Source organism: Dermochelys coriacea, chromosome 1 (genome assembly GCF_009764565.3).
Source record: "Dermochelys coriacea isolate rDerCor1 chromosome 1, rDerCor1.pri.v4, whole genome shotgun sequence".
Taxonomy (NCBI): domain Eukaryota; kingdom Metazoa; phylum Chordata; order Testudines; family Dermochelyidae; genus Dermochelys; species Dermochelys coriacea.
The window spans coordinates 272393499-272414861 of record NC_050068.2 but is presented as its reverse complement, the minus strand read 5'-3'; the positions used below and the strand labels follow the sequence as shown (position 1 = coordinate 272414861).

The window sequence follows — 21363 nt, the reverse complement described above, 5'->3', positions numbered from 1 at the left end:
CTGAACTTTGTGACTTTGTCCTGACCCATAACTATTTCACATTTGGTGACAATGTATACCTCCAAATCAGCGGCACTGCGATGGGTACCCGCATGGCCCCACAGTATGCCAACATTTTTATGGCTGACTTAGAACAACGCTTCCTCAGCTCTCGTCCCCTAATGCCCCTACTCTACTTGCGCTACATTAATGACATCTTCATCATCTAGATCTCTATCATGCATTCCTACAACTACAATACCCACCTGCTGAAGTGAAGAAACAGATTGACAGAGCCAGAAGAGTACCCAGAAGTCACCTACTACAGGACAGGCCCAACAAAGAAAACAACAGAACGCCACTAGCCATCACCTTCAGCCCCCAACTAAAACCTCTCCAACGCATCATCAAGGATCTACAACCTATCCTGAAGGACGACCCATCACTCTCACAGATCTTGGGAGACAGACCAGTCCTTGCTTACAGACAGCCCCCCAATCTGAAGCAAATACTCACCAGCAACCACACACCACACAACAGAACCACTAACCCAGAAACCTATCCTTGCAACAAAGCCCGTTGCCAACTCTGTCCACATATCTATTCAGGGGATACCATCATAGGGCCTAATCACATCAGCCACACTATCAGAGGCTCGTTCACCTGCGCATCTACCAATGTGATATATGCCATCATGTGCCAGCAATGCCCCTCTGCCATGTACATTGGCCAAACTGGACAGTCTCTACGTAAAAGAATGAATGGACACAAATCAGACGTCAAGAATTATAACATTCAAAAACCAGTTGGAGAACACTTCAATCTCTCTGGTCACTCGATCACAGACCTAAGAGTGGCTATACTTCAACAAAAAAGCTTCAAAAACAGACTCCAATGAGAGACTGCTGAATTGGAATTAATTTGCAAACTGGATACAATTAACTTAGGCTTGAATAGAGACTGGGAATGGATGAGTCATTACACAAAGTAAAACTATTTCCCCATGGTATTTCTCCCTCCCACCCCACCCCCCACTGTTCCTCTGATATTCTTATTAACTGCTGGAATTAGCCTACCTTGCTTGTCACCATGAAAGGTTTTCCTCCTTCCCCCCTCCCCCCCCCCCGCTGCTGGTGATGGCTTATCTTAAGTGATCACTCTCCTTACAGTGTGTATGATAAACCCATTGTTTCATGTTCTCTGTGTGTGTGTGTGTATATAAATCTCTCCTCTGCTTTTTCCACCAAATGCATCCGATGAAGTGAGCTGTAGCTCACGAAAGCTTATGCTCTAATAAATTTGTTAGTCTCTAAGGTGCCACAAGTACTCCTTTTCTTTTTGCGAATACAGACTAACACGGCTGCTACTCTGAAACCTGTAAAAGTAAAATGTCACTTGTCTGCTACTAAGTCACTAGTGCTATTGGGTAACATCTGCAGAGGTGCTGAAGTGACTTAAGAGTCTAATGGACAGTGTGATTGTTAAAAAGACTATCCATTGGCTTTATTTTGTTTTACACCCAAAAAGCTGACGTACCCTTGAGAATATATCTGAGTGTTACCAGCAATCTTCTTTGTAAAGGTCACCAGCAAAGCTTTTTCAAGTGTGTTCACTTTTCAGCTTATGAGACTTTTGGTCCATGAAGATCCAATTTGGTTTGGGCAAAAATAAAGCCATTGTTTCCTGATTTATTTTTTAAAATAAGAATAGAAGCTCTGAGCCACCCTATGGGAAAACGTGCGACAAACTAAACATCACCTTCTGCAAAAGCAGCTGTAAATAGCATTCCCTTTTTTTTTTTCATACTGCATTTACTTTTACGTTGCTACTTCTCAACACAGAGAACGGGGAAGGTGAAACTGCACATGTGCCACAGTCAAATACAAAGTTCTTAGGTACTGCAGTGATAAAAATTGATACAGGCATTTGCACAGGCTCTGAATGAGGGGGTCTCGCCTTGAGTGCTCCTTCCCACCTTCATGCACCTGTGTGAGGGCATGACACATCCTGACCTTTTTCTCTGAGAGTTAACTAACCAACATGGTATGCATTTCAGAATGTATATTTAATTGTAATTACAGTAGTCACACTTCCAGTATTGCCAGCTGCAGTATTCAAAAGACGTGTAAGGACCATGACATTTGCTTAAAATTAAAGATCATAAGACTGCAAAAAAAAAAAAAAGTTTGAGGTATTTTTCTTTGTCTTTTGATCCTGTAGAGTTTCACTTGGGTCACATTTTTCAATTTTTCTCCAGAGCCAAGAGAGCTAGAAATTTACTTTACATGAGAATCTCGGATTTCATTAAATCATTTGTTTCCAGGAGCTGGGGCTTTAAGTGAAAAGTCAAATATCACAAGACTCATGTTAAAAGTGCCAAAGCTGACAATACTTCATTTTGCCTGGTGGTAGCTAGTGATATAAATCATCCACTCAGGAAACAGATATCACAGGACTCCTGTAACTAACTAGGACAGTGCATTTTGAGTTTGACAACTGTTTATGCCGTTGATGTTATTTTTTGAGAATATTCATTTGTTAAAGGTAAAAGTACCCTTCTCACAAGTATTTACATTAGTAAAGCTTGAGCGCTCCAGTGTTTGGGATGTGAGCACTGCCAAACTGAAATTCAAATTGGAATGAATAGCTGGGACAATATTTCCCAGTCTTTGCTTAGCTCTCATTTTAAGCATCTGGAAACAGATATTGTAAAGTGTTTTGCAACTTTTACTACAGGCTCTGCCAGAGTCAGCATTATTATTTTGGGGCAGGCATGAATAACAACGTTTAAGTTCTCCTCTGCTTTCTACCAAACTGACTTTTGTCTGCTGTGATCATGCTCCTCTGCACAGGACCACTTTTATGGGGGGGCGGTGTTGGGGCATGTCATTGGTAGGGTTCTTTAGGGGCTCCAAACTTAACATGGCCATTGTTCATAAAATGAGAAGGATCCCTGGAGTATCACCAGCCCATTATAATGCAAGAAAAATAGAAGCAAATCGCTGTGCTGGAATATGGGCACATTTACCAACACTTTCCTAAATGTCAAAAGACAGTTTTCCATATAAAGTGAGTATTGTAAGTGGCCACTGGGAGCCTCCCCTTTTTCTGCTGGAGGGGTTTGTGTATGTTGTTGGGCTATTTTTTTTAAGCTATTTAATGATAGATCTCCAGATTAGCTGTTTTCTCTGCTATATATAATATATCAGAGAAAACATGTTCAAAATAGCCATTGATGGGTCATTTCCCCAAGATGTGGTGGTCTCTGCTGCTGGAGGATCATCCTTGGTATGATCCTCTTGAGATTCTAGCTACAGGGGTTCTGGGAAATCTAAGGAGCATAAATCAAATAAACTCAGTAACCAGAAAGTTGTTTCTTTTTCTTGGTTATTCCTGTTTTCCATTTCTTTATCCCCTCTCCCTTCTTATCTCTGTCCTGTTCCATACATCTCCAGACCATTTGTTCTTTCTTCCTTTCTGTTGGGTAGGGTTGAATAAATTTTAACTTTTAGGAAAAATTACTGTGCTAAGCTTTCCGTCCCAGTGTTTAATGTATATGTTCTCGGCTGTCTTCACCATGACAACAGTGAAGCACATTTAATGTGAAAAATGAGGGTATTCTTGACTCCCACAATTTAGGGAGTTGCAAAGGTTGGCTTTCGGATTGGCCGGTGGTAAGTGCTAAATATACACACACATATATTTAGAGATTATATGGAAGCAGCCTGTAGCTATATAGCATGTATATGCCAATGATTCTCTTTCTGTTAAGAGCTTTCAGTTTTCACACTCCCTGTCTTTTGGTAAATTTCCCATTTTACTTATAGGCCATGGGGCTCTGCTTCTTATTGGAATGAAACTGACAGCACCCACTCATTAGAGTTCTTTAGCAAATCAAAGCAACCCAAACTGATCCAATCTAACAGTAAATAGTCAGTTACACAGTTTTCTCCCAGGTGCCTTCTCCATTCAGTGCACGCATATTGGATTCTGCTTCAGGCGCTAAAAGACTCAGGATTGGGCCTATGTGATGTAGTCCCCATGATTTGTCTTGGAATGAGACAATGATTTCCTTGTACTCTGGGTTCAGTGTTTTAATTTCTCTCCCCTCTGTCTAGACAATCAAGTCAGAACAACTCCATCTAATCTGGTCTCATTTTCTCTTACATACAGTGCGCTGAATGGACAAACCTTTAAATATGATGCAATTGGAGAGAGCTGCAATTTTGTCATTTCTTAACACTGTTTTTAAGGCCAGGCACAGAAAACCCTAAATTAAAAAAAATGGAGTGTGCAGAAAAGTATTTATTGGTAAAATTGCCTAATCAAACGTTGTACTATTGGAGAACTTCATTACAGAAAAAGGCAAAACCAGATGTAATAAAACACAGACAGCTATTCTTTACTACCTGCTTACCCTCTTTTGAGTCCCTTCCCTGTGAATACTTGGTGGGCATGAGCATATCGACCCTCTGAATAAAGTAGCTGACATATAGAGCAACAGTGGGTCTAGATCAGCGGTTCTCAAACTTTATTGCACACCAACCCCTTCTGACAACAAACATTGCTACCCAACCCCAGCAGGGGGGACCGAAGCACAAGCCTGCCCAAGCCTGGCCATCCTGGGTTGGGGGTCCACAACCAAAGCTTGAACCCCACCGCCCTGGGGGCAGGGGGTAAAACCAAAGCCCAAGGGCTTCAACCCAAGGCACAAGCCCTGTAACCTGAGCACCACTGCCAGCTCAGGCTTCGGCTTCGGCTTCGGCTTCAGACCCAGGCAGTGGGGCTCGGACTTCAGTCCCAGACCCCAGCAAGTGTAACATCAGCTCTTGTGACCCCATTAAAATGGGGTTGCAACCCACTTTGGAGTCCCGACCCACAGTTTGAGACCCCTAGTCTAGAGTAGTCTTTTTCTAGTTCTGCTGCTGCTGAATGGCAGTGGGAGTAGCAAGCTCTCCTGAAGATATTTTCTGGGAAACATCTAAATGGATACAGTGAGCCAGCAAATTGTCATCTAAATATCTGGGTTAGAACATCTTTGTTCAATCACCTTTTGAACATACTGCGAGTGGGGAGTTTCCCTTAAAAGGCAGTATTCATCTGGTGCTCAACCTTACGCAGTTTAAGTACCTTGCTGACCTAGGTGCTGTGTGAGTACCCAGTAATCACTAAAGACTTCATCTTGCATCATTGAAATTAATGGGTGCTTTACCATTGACTTCAGTGGCTCCAGAATAAGACTCTAAACTTTCAAAATCCCATCCTGGCTTGCACTGGGTTCAGTGTACAAACTGAGATGGATTCTCTGAGTGTAGCTTTTCTTTGACTATTTCAAAGTATTGGTTTGGAGTCTTTAGAGGATATTACGCAGCACAGTCTAGACATAGTCATGCTTCATATTGAGAACATATAGTTTATAAAGGGTTAATAAATTATTAATAGATGCAGTAAGATATTACACATGTGAGCAGTGTGCATTATAGATGGCTATGAGACTATTAACAGAAGATTTTTTTGATGGCTAAATCATGTCTATAAGAAACTTCTGTTGGATTCTATAACAATTGATTAACTTTTAATTAAAATATCTATTAAACATTTCTTAACATGATATACATTTTTATAAACATTCTTAATATAGTGTGATCCAGAAAACTGCCAGCTAAATTGGGAAAAGTCAAATCTGACTCCCATTGAAGTCAATGGGATTTTTTGCCATTGACTTCACTAGGGTGGGGATTTCACACACTTCTACTTAATATTTGAAAAAGTTCACTATTTTCCAACTTGAAACAAAAACCTCAAGAATTGCATGTATGACACAGGAAATGCATAGAAATGGCAACTCTCATGTCTGAACAAGAAAATTAACACAAAATTAACTTTTAAAGAGAGATTAATTCTCAAGCAGAAGCTTATCAACAGGAGAATCGGAACAGTAGCAAATCAAGTATATATGAGCTACGAAACCTGCTTTGTAGCTACATTGACATTGCTGATGCTAATGTTTATTGCAATGTGGGCGTAGTTTACTTTTGCCTAGCACTAGCCATTTTTTTGGACAATTTTCAAGGAAGTTTTAGAATTTCATGGATTCTAGACTTCAGAAACTTTTAGAATGTTCTGAGTTCTATGTTCTGTTTATTCAACTCCAAGATATGTATAAAAACTGTTACCCATTGTAGATCTCTATGATCTATCACTGCAAATAATATAATCCATGGTATATTCACTGCAAGATATGTGCTGGTCAGTTAGTGATGCCGCAGTCATGCTGTACAAATATCATGACATGATCACATTTTCCAGTGAATTCTCATCATCCACTGAATCTCTCTTCAGTTTTACGGTAAACTGAGCTCCCACAGACATATCTCTAGTATTGATGCAATTGTTCAACAGATCTCTGCAAGACCGTATTCATAGAGTTTAAGGCTGGGGGCAAGGAGGAAGGAAATTGGACTATTAGCTCATATAGTCTGAACTCCAATATGTTACGGGCCATTAAGTTTCATCCATTTACCCATTATTGAGCCCCAATGTTTTGGTCAAACAAAAGTTATATCTGCCAAAAGGGCATCCAGTCTCGATAGGAAGACCTCAGGAGATGATGAATCCACCACTACCACTGGTGGTCTGTTCCAAATAGCTATTTAGATAGCAATTAAATCATATCCTGGAGTGCTGCCAACTCTCATGATCTTATTGTGAATCTCTCCATATTTGTTATTTTTCTTAAAACCCTGGCTTCTGGAATCAGGGGATTGCATGAGAATTTCAGCCTTTATTTTAAAATAGGAGTAATCTTTAAAATTTAAATACTCTTTAAAATAGGAGTAATAGAAAATCTTGAAAACAGGAAGGAAGCATATCCTAAAGGTTCAGAAGCTAGAAGATAAATAAAATAGCCATATTTTTCTTTAAAAAATCTCATTATCTGAATATGTATACATATACATTTTGTGTGCATGCCATTTAAAAGCCCAGTGAAAATTCAGGTTATGTATTTGTCTTGAAATAGTCCTTTACTGAAATGAAGGTCAAAATTCAAGCACAGAGGTAGAGATTTTCAAGCTAAATATACATGGCAGAAAATGACCCTAATTATTTTCTCCTAAACTAATCACACTAAATCTGGACTTTGAAAACAACTTTTTCAAGTTAGAAATATTCTGTAAATGTGGCAGTTGTTTGATTTGAGCCACCTAAAGAGTATTTGAATATTTCTCCCATTACAGCGGATTCCGGCTCAACACCAAGGAAGGTGATATCATTCCTCATGACAGATTGTATAGTGAAAACAGAAGTCTGAATCAAGATCCATGCCAATGCAGCTGGAAGCCTTTGTAGCAGAGTAAATATTCCCGCATTGAGCCATGAGTATAGAAAGGACTTTTAGGTGTTGCTGGAAGACTTGAAACAATAAGACAAATTAATTTGTATCAGGGTACTATGTACAGACTGGAAGGTCAAAGAGAATATATTTCTATGAGAGAAACTGTATCAATATTTTAAAAAAAAAAATAAAAAAATACGAGTAAAAGTCCTTTCTGTGAGCTTTTCATCCAGTGATCTCAGAGAGTCTTTCACACACTGAGGAATTAAGCCTTACAACATCTTTTTGAGGAAGGTATTATCTCCACTTCACAAATGGAGAAACTGAGGCACAGGAAGGTTAAATGATGCATACAAGGAAACACTACAATCTGAGCTGGAAGTAGAACTGAGATCTGATTTTCAGGCTTTCCTGTGCTTTAATCACTGACTGTGCATTCATTCCTTGTACATCTTATTCATTTCAGGGCCAGATTTTCTCCATTGGTGTGTGTGAGAGAGGACTCATGGAGCAACTCTTTGTCCTGTGTGGCAGATGGGCACAAGTGCATCTTCTGTACTTCTCAGGATGCAAGGACTGCTCCTTCCATGTATCACCTGGGTACAAGACACAGGCAGAGATTATGCAGGACCATGGCCCTGTCCCCCTATTAAAAGGCTAGTGGACCATTCTGTACCTGCCGAGGGGGCAATATAAGCAGGTGCGCCACCTTGCCTACTAGAGAGCCCTAGGAGGAACTCCTCTTGCAGCAGCTTCTGGAGAGTGAGATTCTAAATGGCCCCCTTGCTAGATCTTGCATTAGTCAGTGGCCAGCTGGAGGGAGAGATCGATAAAGGCATGTCTTCTCTATACCTATATACATAAACACACACTGATACCTAAAGAGCGGGCCCTACTGTATTCCTCTCTCACTGATTAAATGCTAATTGCAAAGGTGACTCCAATCTCTGGGGAAAAGTTGAGTAGGTCTTATAGAATGCAACACATTGAGAAAAAGATTATTATATCATGTAATGCTATGGTTGCTTTTTGACAAGAGGACAGGTTCTGGAGCGCACAGAGCCTATATAATGAGATACCAAAATGGCCTTGTCTGCTCAAAGCCAGGGGCATGTTGCATTTGGGTAATCGTTAATTGTGCAGCACTCTTGATGTGCCGTTTATCACAAATGGATGTGCATTCCTCGTCTCCATTTTTGAGTTTGGAAAGTTAGCTACCTGCTTACAGCTCAGTTCATCTTTTGGCTCAGAGGCAGAGCAAAGCAATTCCTGGGGATCTTCTTACAAGGGCATGACTGGGTTTTTAAAATAAATAAATAAATAAATGTGCAGCTGACATGATTGTTGTTGGAACACCATGCCTGTTTTTGTTGTATTTATTTATTTAATTAGGATTTTTTGTTTTAAATGTGCCCAGCTGTAGACACAAAGTGTACTGGGAAAAAGGACGGAGTTTGTCTCTGGATCCCACATGGTATAGATCAAGTTCTGACAGTTCCCCTATAAATGCTCCTTGCTTCTTAGGTGTAAAACAATATTCTAATCCGGATGGTGGGATTGTTTAACCCCTGTTGTGGCAGAGGTTTGCAAATTGTAAGCCTTGTCCCAGCAGGTGCAGATTCATCCTCAGGCAGGAGTATTTATCTTGCCAACCTTCAGAAATTCTGTTGGAGGTGGGTGGGGGGGGAGTTAAATTCTGCCCAAGGTTCCACCTGAGCCTTCCAATGGAGGCTATCCAGCAAATCAGCTCAACCAGTTCATCCCCAAGCACCTACTGCTGCTCTCCCCACAGCAAATTTTGGATCTCCTGGTGGAGCAAGGATTGGGAGTGCTTTGTGCCTCTGTGACTCCCATACTGGGCAGACTTTCCTCAGCAGGGCTGCTAGTGCACTGGTCTGCACCAGCTCTGGATGAATCAAGCCTGGAGCTCTCTAATGGCTCTCCTTTCATGACAAATATTAAGTTGTATATGTGATCCAGACATTCACTTTTCGTGTGGGCAAGGATGGAACTGGTTAATTCTTAAATATATTCTTCCAAAGATCCTATTACTGCTTGTGGCCTTTCTGTACAAACTCCCTTTGGAGAAGATGATTAAATGTGATAATATGTGAGGGTAATTTCTTTGACTAAGGAAAAAGCCTAGAGTTATGTAAGAAATATCACTCTTTGACAGTGATTTGGGTGGAGGTGGATTTTTTATTGTTAGGTTTTATTGTTTCAGTGTGGATTTTTCAATGCGTTATTTCTCTGACCTCAGTTCCATTCAATATTGCATGAACCCAATTCATCTGGCAGCCGCTGATTGGCTTGGTTGACTGAGAACAGATTAGTGGCCAGATAAATGAGCAGCTGAGGGCAGATTCCCAGTATGGGGGACTCCTCAGTTAGCATGCAATGGGCTTCTCAGATACTATGGCACCCTTACCCTTTCCCTGCAGCACAGGGAGCTGGAGAGGATATGGCCAGTGCACACGAAGCTCAGTGATTCCCCTACCCTAAAGGGCTGTTATAAGATGAGGCTGCGAGACTGCTGTAAAAGACACTTGGGACAGAGATGGAGGAAATCTAGTAGTAGGATTGGAGAACTGCATATAGCTCCTTTGCAGTTCCCCATCAGCTGTACCAGCACTTCCTGGACACTGGTCCAGCCCTGGATGTGGACTAAACTCTAAAATGGGCCAGATTTTGTCTCCATGTTCTTCACATAGAGGAATCCTTCTGTGAGCATATCTCCTCCCTCTCAGCTAAGATGTTGTGTGTTGTTGGGTCAACCACCTCAAGAGCACAATCTCACCCTTCCCAGGATCTACACTATGTGGGCTGCAAGCTGGGATGGGGATGCACATCTTCTGCCATCAGTCCTGCTGAGATTATCTGGGAAAAGTAATGTGTCCTGGGACTATATTACCTTTCCCACTGAGACCCTTCCGTACCATGGAACCTTCTAGGGGTGGGTGGGAGAAAAACAGGACCAGGAGCAGCTGTGTTTCAGGGGAGTCCTGGTAGCACAGCTCTGTTGAAACCATGTCACCAGGGAGTAAGCTGAGGGGACAGGAGGACATCAGAACAAGTGCAGACATGGTCCTATGAGTGAATGACTCCAACCTCCTGCAGATCCCTGGGCTCCTTATAAGATGGAGCAGGAAGAAGTTGAGGGAGATCACAGTTCCCAAAATTCCCTAAATTCAAGCTTCATATTAACCAGTCTTACAACAGTAGAGAAACCTTAGGTCTTCATGGCATGTGAAACATCCAGTTTAGGAAGTACTTTTGATACCTGTTATCTTGGTGCTAGGGCTCTTCTGCTGGAACCGGTACTCTGAGAGGTGCACATGTTGATGGTTGTTAGTCTGTGCTCACATCTGCAACTTAGGTTGGAGAATTTTTCTCTTTCCTGTTTCTTTGCCAGACTGTCACTGTTTCATAATTTTATAACATGCTCAATGATTAAAAAAGTTCTCCAGGGAAGGGACTCTTTTCTTTGACCTTTGTGCAATGCCCAACACAATGAGGGCCCCAATCCTGAGTGGGGCCTTTGTATACTTCCATACTACAAATGATTGATAATTATAAAGAAGAAAGCTGCAGTATAGAAAAGCAATAAAAACATACCAATACATTGGAATGGCTGAGCTGTTGGTTGTTTTGAGTGTTTCCTATTACTTCATTGAGTTTGATCAAATCATTATCAGCTCAATAAACTAACCAACTGCCTTGGAGAAAACAACTTTTGATTTCCTTTCAGGGCCAAATTGTGATACCGCTACTCATGTTGAATAATACGTTATGTGTAGTCCCATTAAAGTTGATCCATAAATAGTGCCATTAAAGGTGCTACTTATTGTAAGTAAGGTATCATGATCTGGACCTGAATAATTTTGTAGCCAAATGTTTTATAAATGGCTCTAAAAGTTTTTTGATGTTTTGAAATGTTTGAACTTTTTTGTCCAAGTAACTAGCTCCAGTCTAATTAAGAATCCGGTTTCATCCATAGTGAGTAAAGCCTTTACTACACACACAGTTCCATTGAAATCATTGAATCATCATAGAATCATTGAGTATAAGGCCAGAAGGTACAACCAGATCATCTTGCCTGACCTCCTGTATGTCACAAGCCACCAACACCACCCAGCCATCTATACAATAAAGCCAGCAAACAAAAGTATTACAATATACCTACACCTATTACATATAAACATAAATAGGATGGGTTCTCTGTGTGAATAAGGATAACAAAAAGTGGCCTATAGAATTTAGAGCCTTTTAAGATTTTCCCATCCCTACCATCTAATCCCATTGGATTCATTTGAGATAGATAAATTATAGAGCCTAGAAAAGTGTGTTTGCTTGCAGAGGTTGTGGTTTTGCAAGAAAATATACATACAGCACAAACCTTTCACTGGTCATCACCACAAATCCCCAGCTTCCTAGACTTTAGAGACCCCTTCATACAGTTCATTCTAGTTAACAACAACCTTAGCAAGGTTTTTTGTATAAAGCGAGTCTTCAACAACAACCAAATTATAGTATGGCAGGACTCACTAGTTGTGCCATCCATCTAAAGTACCTGCAAACAGCTATAAAACAAGCATAGACAGATTCTCTGTGAAGCTACTTCACAGCTTACCTAAATCTGAACACTGAACAACCCGAAGATGGCACTGACAGCGGAATGGACATACTGCTCCAGGTAGGTATATGTCAGGACTGTCTGTTGGAGGAAGATCAGCAGATCCTTCGTCTTCTAGCATAAACTCAAACAAGCCTTTTTGGTGGAATGGTTTGGCCCAGCATATTGGCAGAAGCAGGAGGAAGAAGACAGCCACCTTCATGGTTTACTTCATCTACTCAGAACAGAACCAGTGAACCTAGGAGTCAAATCAAAGGTTTAAAGAATGGTAGCATTCTATCATTCCTGCAAAGCTCCTTTCCTAAGGAGATACATAGCATATATACCAATTACATAAATGTGTTCCTGTTCATTACAAATAGGCCACTTATATTACATGGGTATGAGAATGTTAAATACTTGTCAAAAACATTTTTTACAGAGGAGGTTTAGGGTAATTGTAAACACATCTGTTTGCATTTATTAGGAACAAGAAGCGTTGTCAACATTATTAAACAAAACAGTCAACACAATAAGCCACGTTTTCCATTTGTCAGTACTTAGCCACCGTAGCAGTTTGAGTGTGTGCTTTCACTACCAGTTGTTAGCTATGAGTTTGTTCCTTTAGGGATGAACCTGAGATTCTCAAATCCATCATAATGCATATTTCATGTCTTGTAATTTTGTTTTTTAAGAGCCAGCCTGGTGTGTGTGTGTGTGTGTGTGTGTGTGTGTGTGTGTGTGTGTGTGTGTGTGTGTGTTAAATTATAGCCCACCGAGGCTGATTGGGAAATTGGGCAAAAAACTTTTAGCTGATTAAATTATACTTATTTCCCAGTTTAAAGAACATTATGAAGCTTCATTTCATGTTGGTTTCTTCTTGGCCTCCTTTCCATTTATTTGGCATAGAGTATGTTATTTTATAACTATGTCGTGTTAAAAAAAATCTTTTGCTTTGCACCTCATAAGCATTTGAGCTCATACTTATTTTTTGCCAGCACATTTTCTAATGAGACTTAGGGGCCTGATCCTGAAAACATTTTTCTTCCACAGGAGCAACTTTGCTCATGTGAGTAGTCCCATTGGACTCAAAGAGGAAAGCTACATACGTATGTGTTTTAGGATTGGGCCCTAAGTTAGTTTCTGCAAGTTTAGAGTATCTGGCAAGCATTGTTCAGTGTTGAGGGAAATATTCATACTCCCAATATTCAGAGTAATTTTCATATTTTTGTGGTAGGTGATTACAAATTAGTTAACCATGAATATTTTCTCTTTTTACCACATGCAATATACAGAAAAAGTTATCTTGAAAAATCCCTCATGGGACTAAAGAACTCAACTGTTTATAATGGTGGCCTTTTCATGAAGGAAGAGGGGAATTGTTGTTGATACATTAGGAACCTTTTCTTACATTAGTAAATGTAGTCCCAGGTACAGTTATAACTATATACAAAAATAAATGTTCATGTAATTGTTTAAATCAGTAACTCTGCAATACAAAAATTCATTTCTGAAATGAATTAATACAGGCACTGTATATTGAGGCCTGTTTTCAGAATATTAGATCTTCAAATTTTTATTAGGGAGCTGGTGGCAGACTAAGGCTAGATGGATTAGAATGTATCTAGCTCTATGCCTGTTACATAATTTGCATAAAGTAACTCCCAGAATGCAACATCACAAAACATTTACCCTTTTTCTTAAGCAGATGACAAGTCTGCCATACAAAATATGGCATACTTTAAAATATTTTAAAACTATAACTAAAGCCTCTCTAATTTAGCCATTGTAGGATCAGATTGTGATACTATCAAATATGAGTAAGGATATTTTACTCTGTAAATAATCCCTTTGTCTTCAGTGGGACTTCACCTGGAGAAAGGTATTATTCAGTGTGATTATGTGTATTGCAATATGGCTTTTAATTAGAAGCATTTTCTTTTCCTGTAGAGTCTGTAGTGTGCCATCAATAGTAATCCAATTTATCCCCATAGCGGGTATTCCAGTAACAAGGGGTACTGAGTGTGGTGAGACTACACAGTTATAAGTATGAGAGAAAGTAAGAAAAATATAACAAAGTGCCATTAATCCATGACTATTTTCTTAGTACTACTTCATCTAATTCAGCACTCTTATAATTTTGGAGTGGAGGGTAGTAAAACGATAATACAGTTTCCAAAAATATTCTGTGCCTTGGTAAAAGTCCTAATTTATTACCATTTATCTTAGCATGTTGTATTGTAAACAACAGAAATATTAGCAGAGCAAAAACAAATTTTCTGAATTTACATTACTTTGAGATGCCATGTGAATCTGATACACAAGAGAAATACCAGTCATGCTATGGCTGCTTTAAAGAGGTTCTCCTGGGTATAAAGTAAACTGTTTTTGACCCATTAATATTTTGATTCTGTTCCCATTGATCCCAGAGGTAAAATGTCCATTAGTTTCAAAGAAAGCAGAGTCAGGATCCTCTACTGGAAATAAATTGTCTGACAAACAATGCAGGGGCACTTTTCATATTTTACTCATGCACACTAATATATACTGATGACATATATCAAATAAATACTGTCATAGGGCCTTATCCTGTAGTCACTACACAGCCAAGACCCCAATGAGTTCAACGGGAGTCTTGCGTGAGTGAGAACTGCAGGGTTAGGGCCATAATGGATGTTATGGGGCTTAGATTATATATATTTCATTAAGGACTCAATGGGGGAAAATCATATTAATGAAAAATAATCAGAAGATTGGAATATATTATTCCTCACAAAACAACAACCATTTAAAAATCATATAAAATTGTCCTATTAATGTTCACACCTCATTTAGAAAGGAAGAGGGAAAGACAGATTGAATTGAATTCGTAATGGTTTGTGATGTGGTATTTGGGCTTAGAGCACAAAACTGTTTACATTTGCATTAATTATATGTACACAATGAGGAAGACTTTTCCACAAAAGCTGCATCATTTCACGTCACCAGAAACCACTGTATTGGTGGTCTTCTTGTTACCCTACATTAAAACTAATGAAAAAATGACCACTTTCTGTCAGAAGAGTTTCTTATAATATCACAAAGTTTTACTTGAATGAAATGTACAATTAAAAAAATATCCCTGGACCACGTGTCTTACCTATTCTGTATACTAAACCATAGGTGTGAAAACACAATAGCTGGGATTTTAAAGAGAGCCCGAACGTCCACTGACAGGAGTTCCAGCTCTTTAGAAATTTTGTTTTCAACTCTTTCTTTCAGAACCACCTTCTCTAAGAGGTGTAGTCCATTGTTTATATATGTTAACATACCACTTTCTAATTTTATAAAGACATTCATCAAGTCTGTATAACTGTACATCACATTATTTTGAAGCTGAAAATATTCCTACTAAAGTTTAAAATACATGGAAAGAAAGACTGCAAAATTTCACTGTCTTTTGCAACCAGAATTGAAACTACTCAGACATTTTTCTCCCACACACTGTATCATATACTCTAAATATGTGACTACAAACACAGAATATACTGCTGCCAAATTTCACAGTAAGAAAAAAGCAATATAGCATTACTTCTACACATCAAACAAAAGACAGCAAAAATCAAATGAACAATAGGAAATGTACTCAGTCCTTGAGAAAGAATTCTGCTTCTCATGTTCTCAAACAACACAAGTTCAGGATACAACATTAACATTACTAAACATTTAGTAGGCTTTTTCTTGCTTCTCCCAGTAAAATGCAACTATTTTTGCTCTAGCCTTGACTGAAGTTTTATTAGTCTGAAGCATAGTTCAGGACAATGATTGAAAACCATACCTTTTTAATCCAGGGATTTGCAAGAGGAGCTCTCAAAGCTGAGATGTAATTAAACTAAATATTCAGCCCCGGCAAAGGACTTGCAGGTGTGGAAAGGAGGAGGGGGTAGGTTACTGCTCAGTGACTGTCACTTGGTGGAAAACCCTCCTGCTTCTATTCCACAGCACAGTTAAAAAATAAGGTTTCCCTCAATGAACACAATCCAGGCTGACACCCACATTAGATCATATGGTAATGATATGTCTCCTGTATTGTAGCCAAAATCTTTATCAGCCCCCTTTTTTTTTTCATTTGCTTTATTTCTTTTTCATCTGTTTAGGATCCCAAACTGCTTGTACAGTACAACACAGAAGCTCGATTGTAATTCATCTTACTTATTTTCTTAACTTCCCTAAAACATATATTTACCAGAGTTTTTTCTTCTGTTTTATCCTTGCTTATCTGAATCATTGACTTTACTGGAAAAAAATAGTTTGGCTATTTTTCTTGTTTATAGTCTGTATAACTCAAGGAAATGATATAAAATTAATCTTGGAGTTAGTCAAAATGTAGATTAGCAGCAGAAACCCCCCCCCTATGAATAGCCTTAAATTAAACTCTTTATACAAATACTAACCTGTCTCTACAAATGGTACAGCCATTGCATGAACCAAGTAGTTTAGCTAAAGAATATAATTCCATACATTTTAAAAATATTGCAGTGTATTCCTGAATGTATATGAAAAGCCTGTTGCTTATTGTTTTAATTAGTGGAACGATTTTAACATTTGTGGTCAGAAATGTTTCATATAAACAGATTTAAAAGTACATTTTCACCAGAAAGGAAATTACTTTAACCTCATTTTTGGTATTACAGTGGGGCTTTAATAGAACACAAATGTGACTAATGATGTGTCCAGCTCACTATTTAGATTTATAAATTGATTTAGTAATCTGCAGCTTTATTTGATGTAAATAACAGCAATTGCTGAAATCCAGTTCTGTACTGTTTTTAAAACTCCAGTATACTAAAGGGAGCCCAAATACAATAACTGATATTTATTTAGTAACCTAAAAGCAACATGAACATGTGTAAATTTACTATACTGTTGGTTTTCCTGTCTAAATACTGCAGGTTTATGTCTGTGTTTTGACTTGTACCCTCTCTGTTTGCCCTTAGGCTGTGACCAGGTGCAAATCTAAAATCAAAGTCTGTGAAATGTGAAAAGATGTTGAAAAGAAGTTTGAATTTGTAGAATCACAATAAACACTTGAAAATCGGTCTCTTGGCCTGATTGAAAAAGAAGATGTTAAAAAAAATCTTCTAATTGCATTCTCTTGGTAGAAAAAGACACAGGGGAACAATTCACCTTTATAGATTTTTGCTGCAGTCAGTAGCAGTAATCAGATATTTGTATGTTAAAATATTCTACTTTTAAATATTTCACTGGTAAAGTATGGATCATTTATCCCCTTCTAAATCTGAGTCAGTGAAGGACCTTTAGGGAGTCAAATTCTTTCCTTATATTAACTACAGGGCACAATAACTGGTAATGATTTAGTTGTAATATTTTGATATGCAAGATTAGTTTTGCTCTCAGCTTTTTACGTTTATAACGCAGCCTTATCCTGTTCAGAGGTGTCACTATTAGGTTTGCCGAAATCTTGGATGCATCTTAGTAATTTTAACTAGTCAAATCTCTGTCCACCTGCATCAGCTAGTTACAACCATTTCAAAGCAGGATTTTGATGGACAGCAGGTCAACAGTGGGGCAACTGAACTTGTTATCTTGAAATTTTGCCTTAGGGTGAACTTACACCCTCCCCCACTAAAACCTAATACAATTGCTCTGATAACTATTAGAAGGGTGAAAGGTACTAAATTAGTTATAGCTTTTTCTCCTTGTTATCGGAAGATGGGGGATGTGAAGGAGCACAGTGTCCCATCCTTCCTTTCCTCTCCAGGCTTTGGGGGAACTGAGATCCCTGCAACATGCTGTGTCCTCCTCACTGGCTGGAGAAATGGAGATTAGAGTGGGAGTAGCAGGACCAGTTGTTACCTGGCGGGAGAGTTTATAGGGTTCCAAGCCTCCTTTAGGTGGAGTAATACTGCCACAGTTAGAGAAACAACTGTCCAAGGTGGGAGTACCCTATCTGCCTCCTTTCTTCTGCAGGAAGATCTGACCCAGCTGGTTCCCTCCAGAAAGCACAAAGGAAAAAATGGTGGAGCTTACCACTTCCAGTTTTTCCTTCCTTCCAGGGGTAAATGGAAATCCTGATACTGGCATCCTCTCTCCTCGTCAGCTATTCGATTTTCTCTGGACTCTATGCCAGTTTCCTCTCCCCTCCTAGAACTCCATAGTGGGGTGCCTGAGTGGGGAGGACAACAGTCACTCCTTTATACAATTCCACACTGAGAATACATCTGCTCGGCACACTCCTTACGGCTTTGTATAGATTACATACATCTCCCCCAGCAGGGATATCAATTGCAGTGTAGATGGTGAGACATGGCATAAGCAAGTAGAGAAAGACACATGTGAACCATTAGGGTATGAACCTACATGGCTCTCCATCCCCAAGCAATGTGATATTTTTTCCTGGATAGTGGGCTGGTCCCTCCCTGCTGACAGAGCCTTTCGCCACCATAGGGAAAGGCTGTAGCAGTGAGGAAAGGCTCTGGCAGGGGGAGGCAGTAAGGAAAGTGTCCAGGAGCTCCCTGCTGTCGGAGCCTTTTCTTGCTACCTTCCTCCAACCAGAACCTTTCACTCATGTGTAGCTACACATCACAGTGTGGACGCAGCCTGATTTTCACAGCAATATGTAGATACATGTGCCCTGCACACACTTCACTAGTGTGCTGTGTAGACATACCCTGATGTGCAACCACACACTTTTCCTTGGCTGGCTGTGGGCCTACTTGGGGACATGGACTTCTTTCTGATATTTGTTTTTCTGTATCACTGTTCTCTTCCCCGTGTCATATCTTATCACACAAGTTGATGCAATGTCAAGTCACTGCCTTATATCAATACACATAATGACCTACAGCCACCAGAATTTGTGAGCTCCCCCTCCCAATCTGTTAATCAATGCTTAGTATTTTTTGGTCATGATTTGAATAAGTGGTTTTTACAAGAGTCAGTGGTCCAAAGACCTAGATGGCTAAGTTTGCTCTGCTCTGAGGCTAGACTTTCAGATATTAACTACTGACTTCCAAAAGGTTCTAGACAAATATTCCTTAGTGTTATTTTCTTATAACAAAATCATTTTACATCATCTAAAAAGACAAAGAAATGGTTATGAGTACAATAAACAAAAGGGTTCAGAATGAATAGGCAATGGACAGGGAATATTTTTATGTATCTGTTGCAGGAACAACAGGGCATTGTCTTTTGGTGCTTATTTCATATCCTCTCCCATTATCAGTTAGTTCCAAAAGGATGCCCCATGGTCGAACCTCTGAATAGATTTCTCCCTCCCCTCTGCCTCCCAGTTTAGCTATGTGCCCCTTCCTCTTATCTATTCTGCAACTTTCTATAAAGTTTTCTTACAAACAGTGTAATAAGCAGCTCTTAGCTATGGCCAATGAAGTACCTATGGAATAAATGTGGTTCTATATTTGTCCAGGCATGGCATGACAAGTTAGTTGAAGATACAGAATTGCAATTGTTGGATATTCTGGTTGTAAAGAGTTCCTTCATCTGTTCTGTCATCTCAGGGCTATATTTCTGAAGGTTGTGACAGCTCTACTGGTCACATATGGCTGAGGTCTCCCATTTTGGTCATTTGCCTACGGTTATGTATTGTCTGCAGCCATGGAGAGCACTTTGAATAAAACTGAATGAAACTAATGCCTTGCTCCTTTCAAACTATGACCAAGATTTTCTCCTCCTCTGAGGAACAGGGACTCTGCCTTTTCCGTGGTATTTCCCTGTAACCCCAGGCATGTCCCCATAACCTGCAGCATGTGCTCCCTGAGTCTTGGGTCTGTGTGGATGGAGCATGAGGAGACTGGATGGACCAGAGGGGTAGGAAAATCATCCTTTCTCTGGCCTTCTCATGAAGGAGCCTCTTATGGAGTTGCTCCTGACCGAAGACAGAGCCCTTTCCCATGGGAGGGCATGATCTGGCCCTAGTGTATTTGGCACTTAAGTCCCTCTCCAATATGGCCTTATTATTCTTTCCTGAGCCAGATTATTTTTCCAGCCATCACTGGTTGAGGAGGAGCTATCACAGTCTCATCACTCATTGTGATTGCTAATTCCCTGATTTTAGCATTGACCCCATAAGAGAGAACCTAAAGTATGCACTCCTTATACTTCTACCAGAATATAACTTAACTTCCAACTGCACATTTTAAGAGCACTCTTACCTATCCACTTCTCCAAAAACATAGGTGGATAGGGATAACTAATCTTGACTAGCAAGCGATCCACAAATTGCAAGGATTCTCCTTATTACGAGCTATGGAGTCAGGAGAGAGAGAGAGAGAGGGTGCAGAAGTATGTGTGAGACAAGCAAAAGAGCACTTTACTCTCCAGTTAGCTAGGAATCCATATGTGAAAGCAAACAGCTGCTTGTATATGGGCTCAAGTAGTACCCTGTTTCCCATGAGCTGGGCTACTGACAGAGGGAATGCTGTTTCTCCGAGCTGACTCACTTGTGAATGTCAATACCTCAGAAAACCCCTATTAGCAGGGATAGTAGATTCTGTCCCAAAAAGACACTGTGGGGTGGGGAGAAGCAGGCAGACTGACTGGAAACCTGAAAACACCTTATCAGGAAACAGCAGTTTTGAATGGGAGCCAGAAGAAAAGGTGGGGAGGGAGGTCTGGGGAGCCTGAATTAGAGAGAGAATGAGAGGTCAGGGTCAGACAAAAGGAGCAGAATCTCAGGACAATAGCTGTTTTCATGAGATTTTGGCTATTTATTTCAGGGTCTGGTTTTGGAGGCAAACCGGTCTTGCTGGTTGAGGGAGGTTCAGATTAAAAGTAAAACTTTTATTTTTAATTTTGGTGACATTAAGATACTGAACCAGACATCCCTGGTCATCCCAACTCTGCTCTGTAGATACCTTCTGTAGGACTGTTACATTATTTCATACAATTGTTGAAGCAACGTGCCTTGTGTGTCCTCTATGAGTCAGGGGTTATGAACCAGTGTCCAAAAATGAGCCACACATCCTGTGCAGCCATGCACTGTTTAAGAATCTCATACCAGATTACGAAAACTGTGAACTGCTGTACCAATAGGTTAAGTCCCTGACCTCAGTTTTAGTCATAGCAAACTTCTTGATTCATCAGAAGTTAATTATGCTTGAGTTAAGTCCCTGTCCCTTTGAATCCAACAGACTAGCTAGTGTGCCCCTACAGTAGGGTTCTTGTGTGGGTAGATATTAGGATGATAACCTCTGCATGTTGTAGCCTAGTGGGGAAATTAATGATTTGCAGGAGTGGATCCAGGACTATACTGAGTCCTGTGAATGGCAGGATCTTTGGTGGTGTAAGCAATACCATCACTGAACTTACTGCTTTCATTCTGGTTATTTGACTTCTTTATGGTACCAGAACTCATTTAAAAAAATTCTGAATCGGACACTGATGACACAAGTGCAATTTTTGTTGAAACAAAATTGTA

The 21363-nt window shown here is 39.8% G+C and overlaps 1 protein-coding gene across 1 annotated transcript in view; it reads right to left on the bottom strand.

The window, feature by feature from the left end:
• Positions 1-16141, bottom strand: part of DCN (decorin) — a 51848-nt gene extending 35707 nt beyond the window's left edge. Inside the window, exons 1-2 of the mRNA XM_038411819.2 lie at positions 15745-16141; positions 11946-12186 (exon numbers count right to left, since the gene is read on the bottom strand). Of these exons, the coding sequence (XP_038267747.1) occupies positions 11946-12150 (205 nt within the window). The 5' untranslated portion in view covers positions 12151-12186; positions 15745-16141. The remainder of the gene's footprint in view (positions 1-11945; positions 12187-15744) is intronic.
• Positions 16142-21363: the final 5222 nt, after the last annotated feature.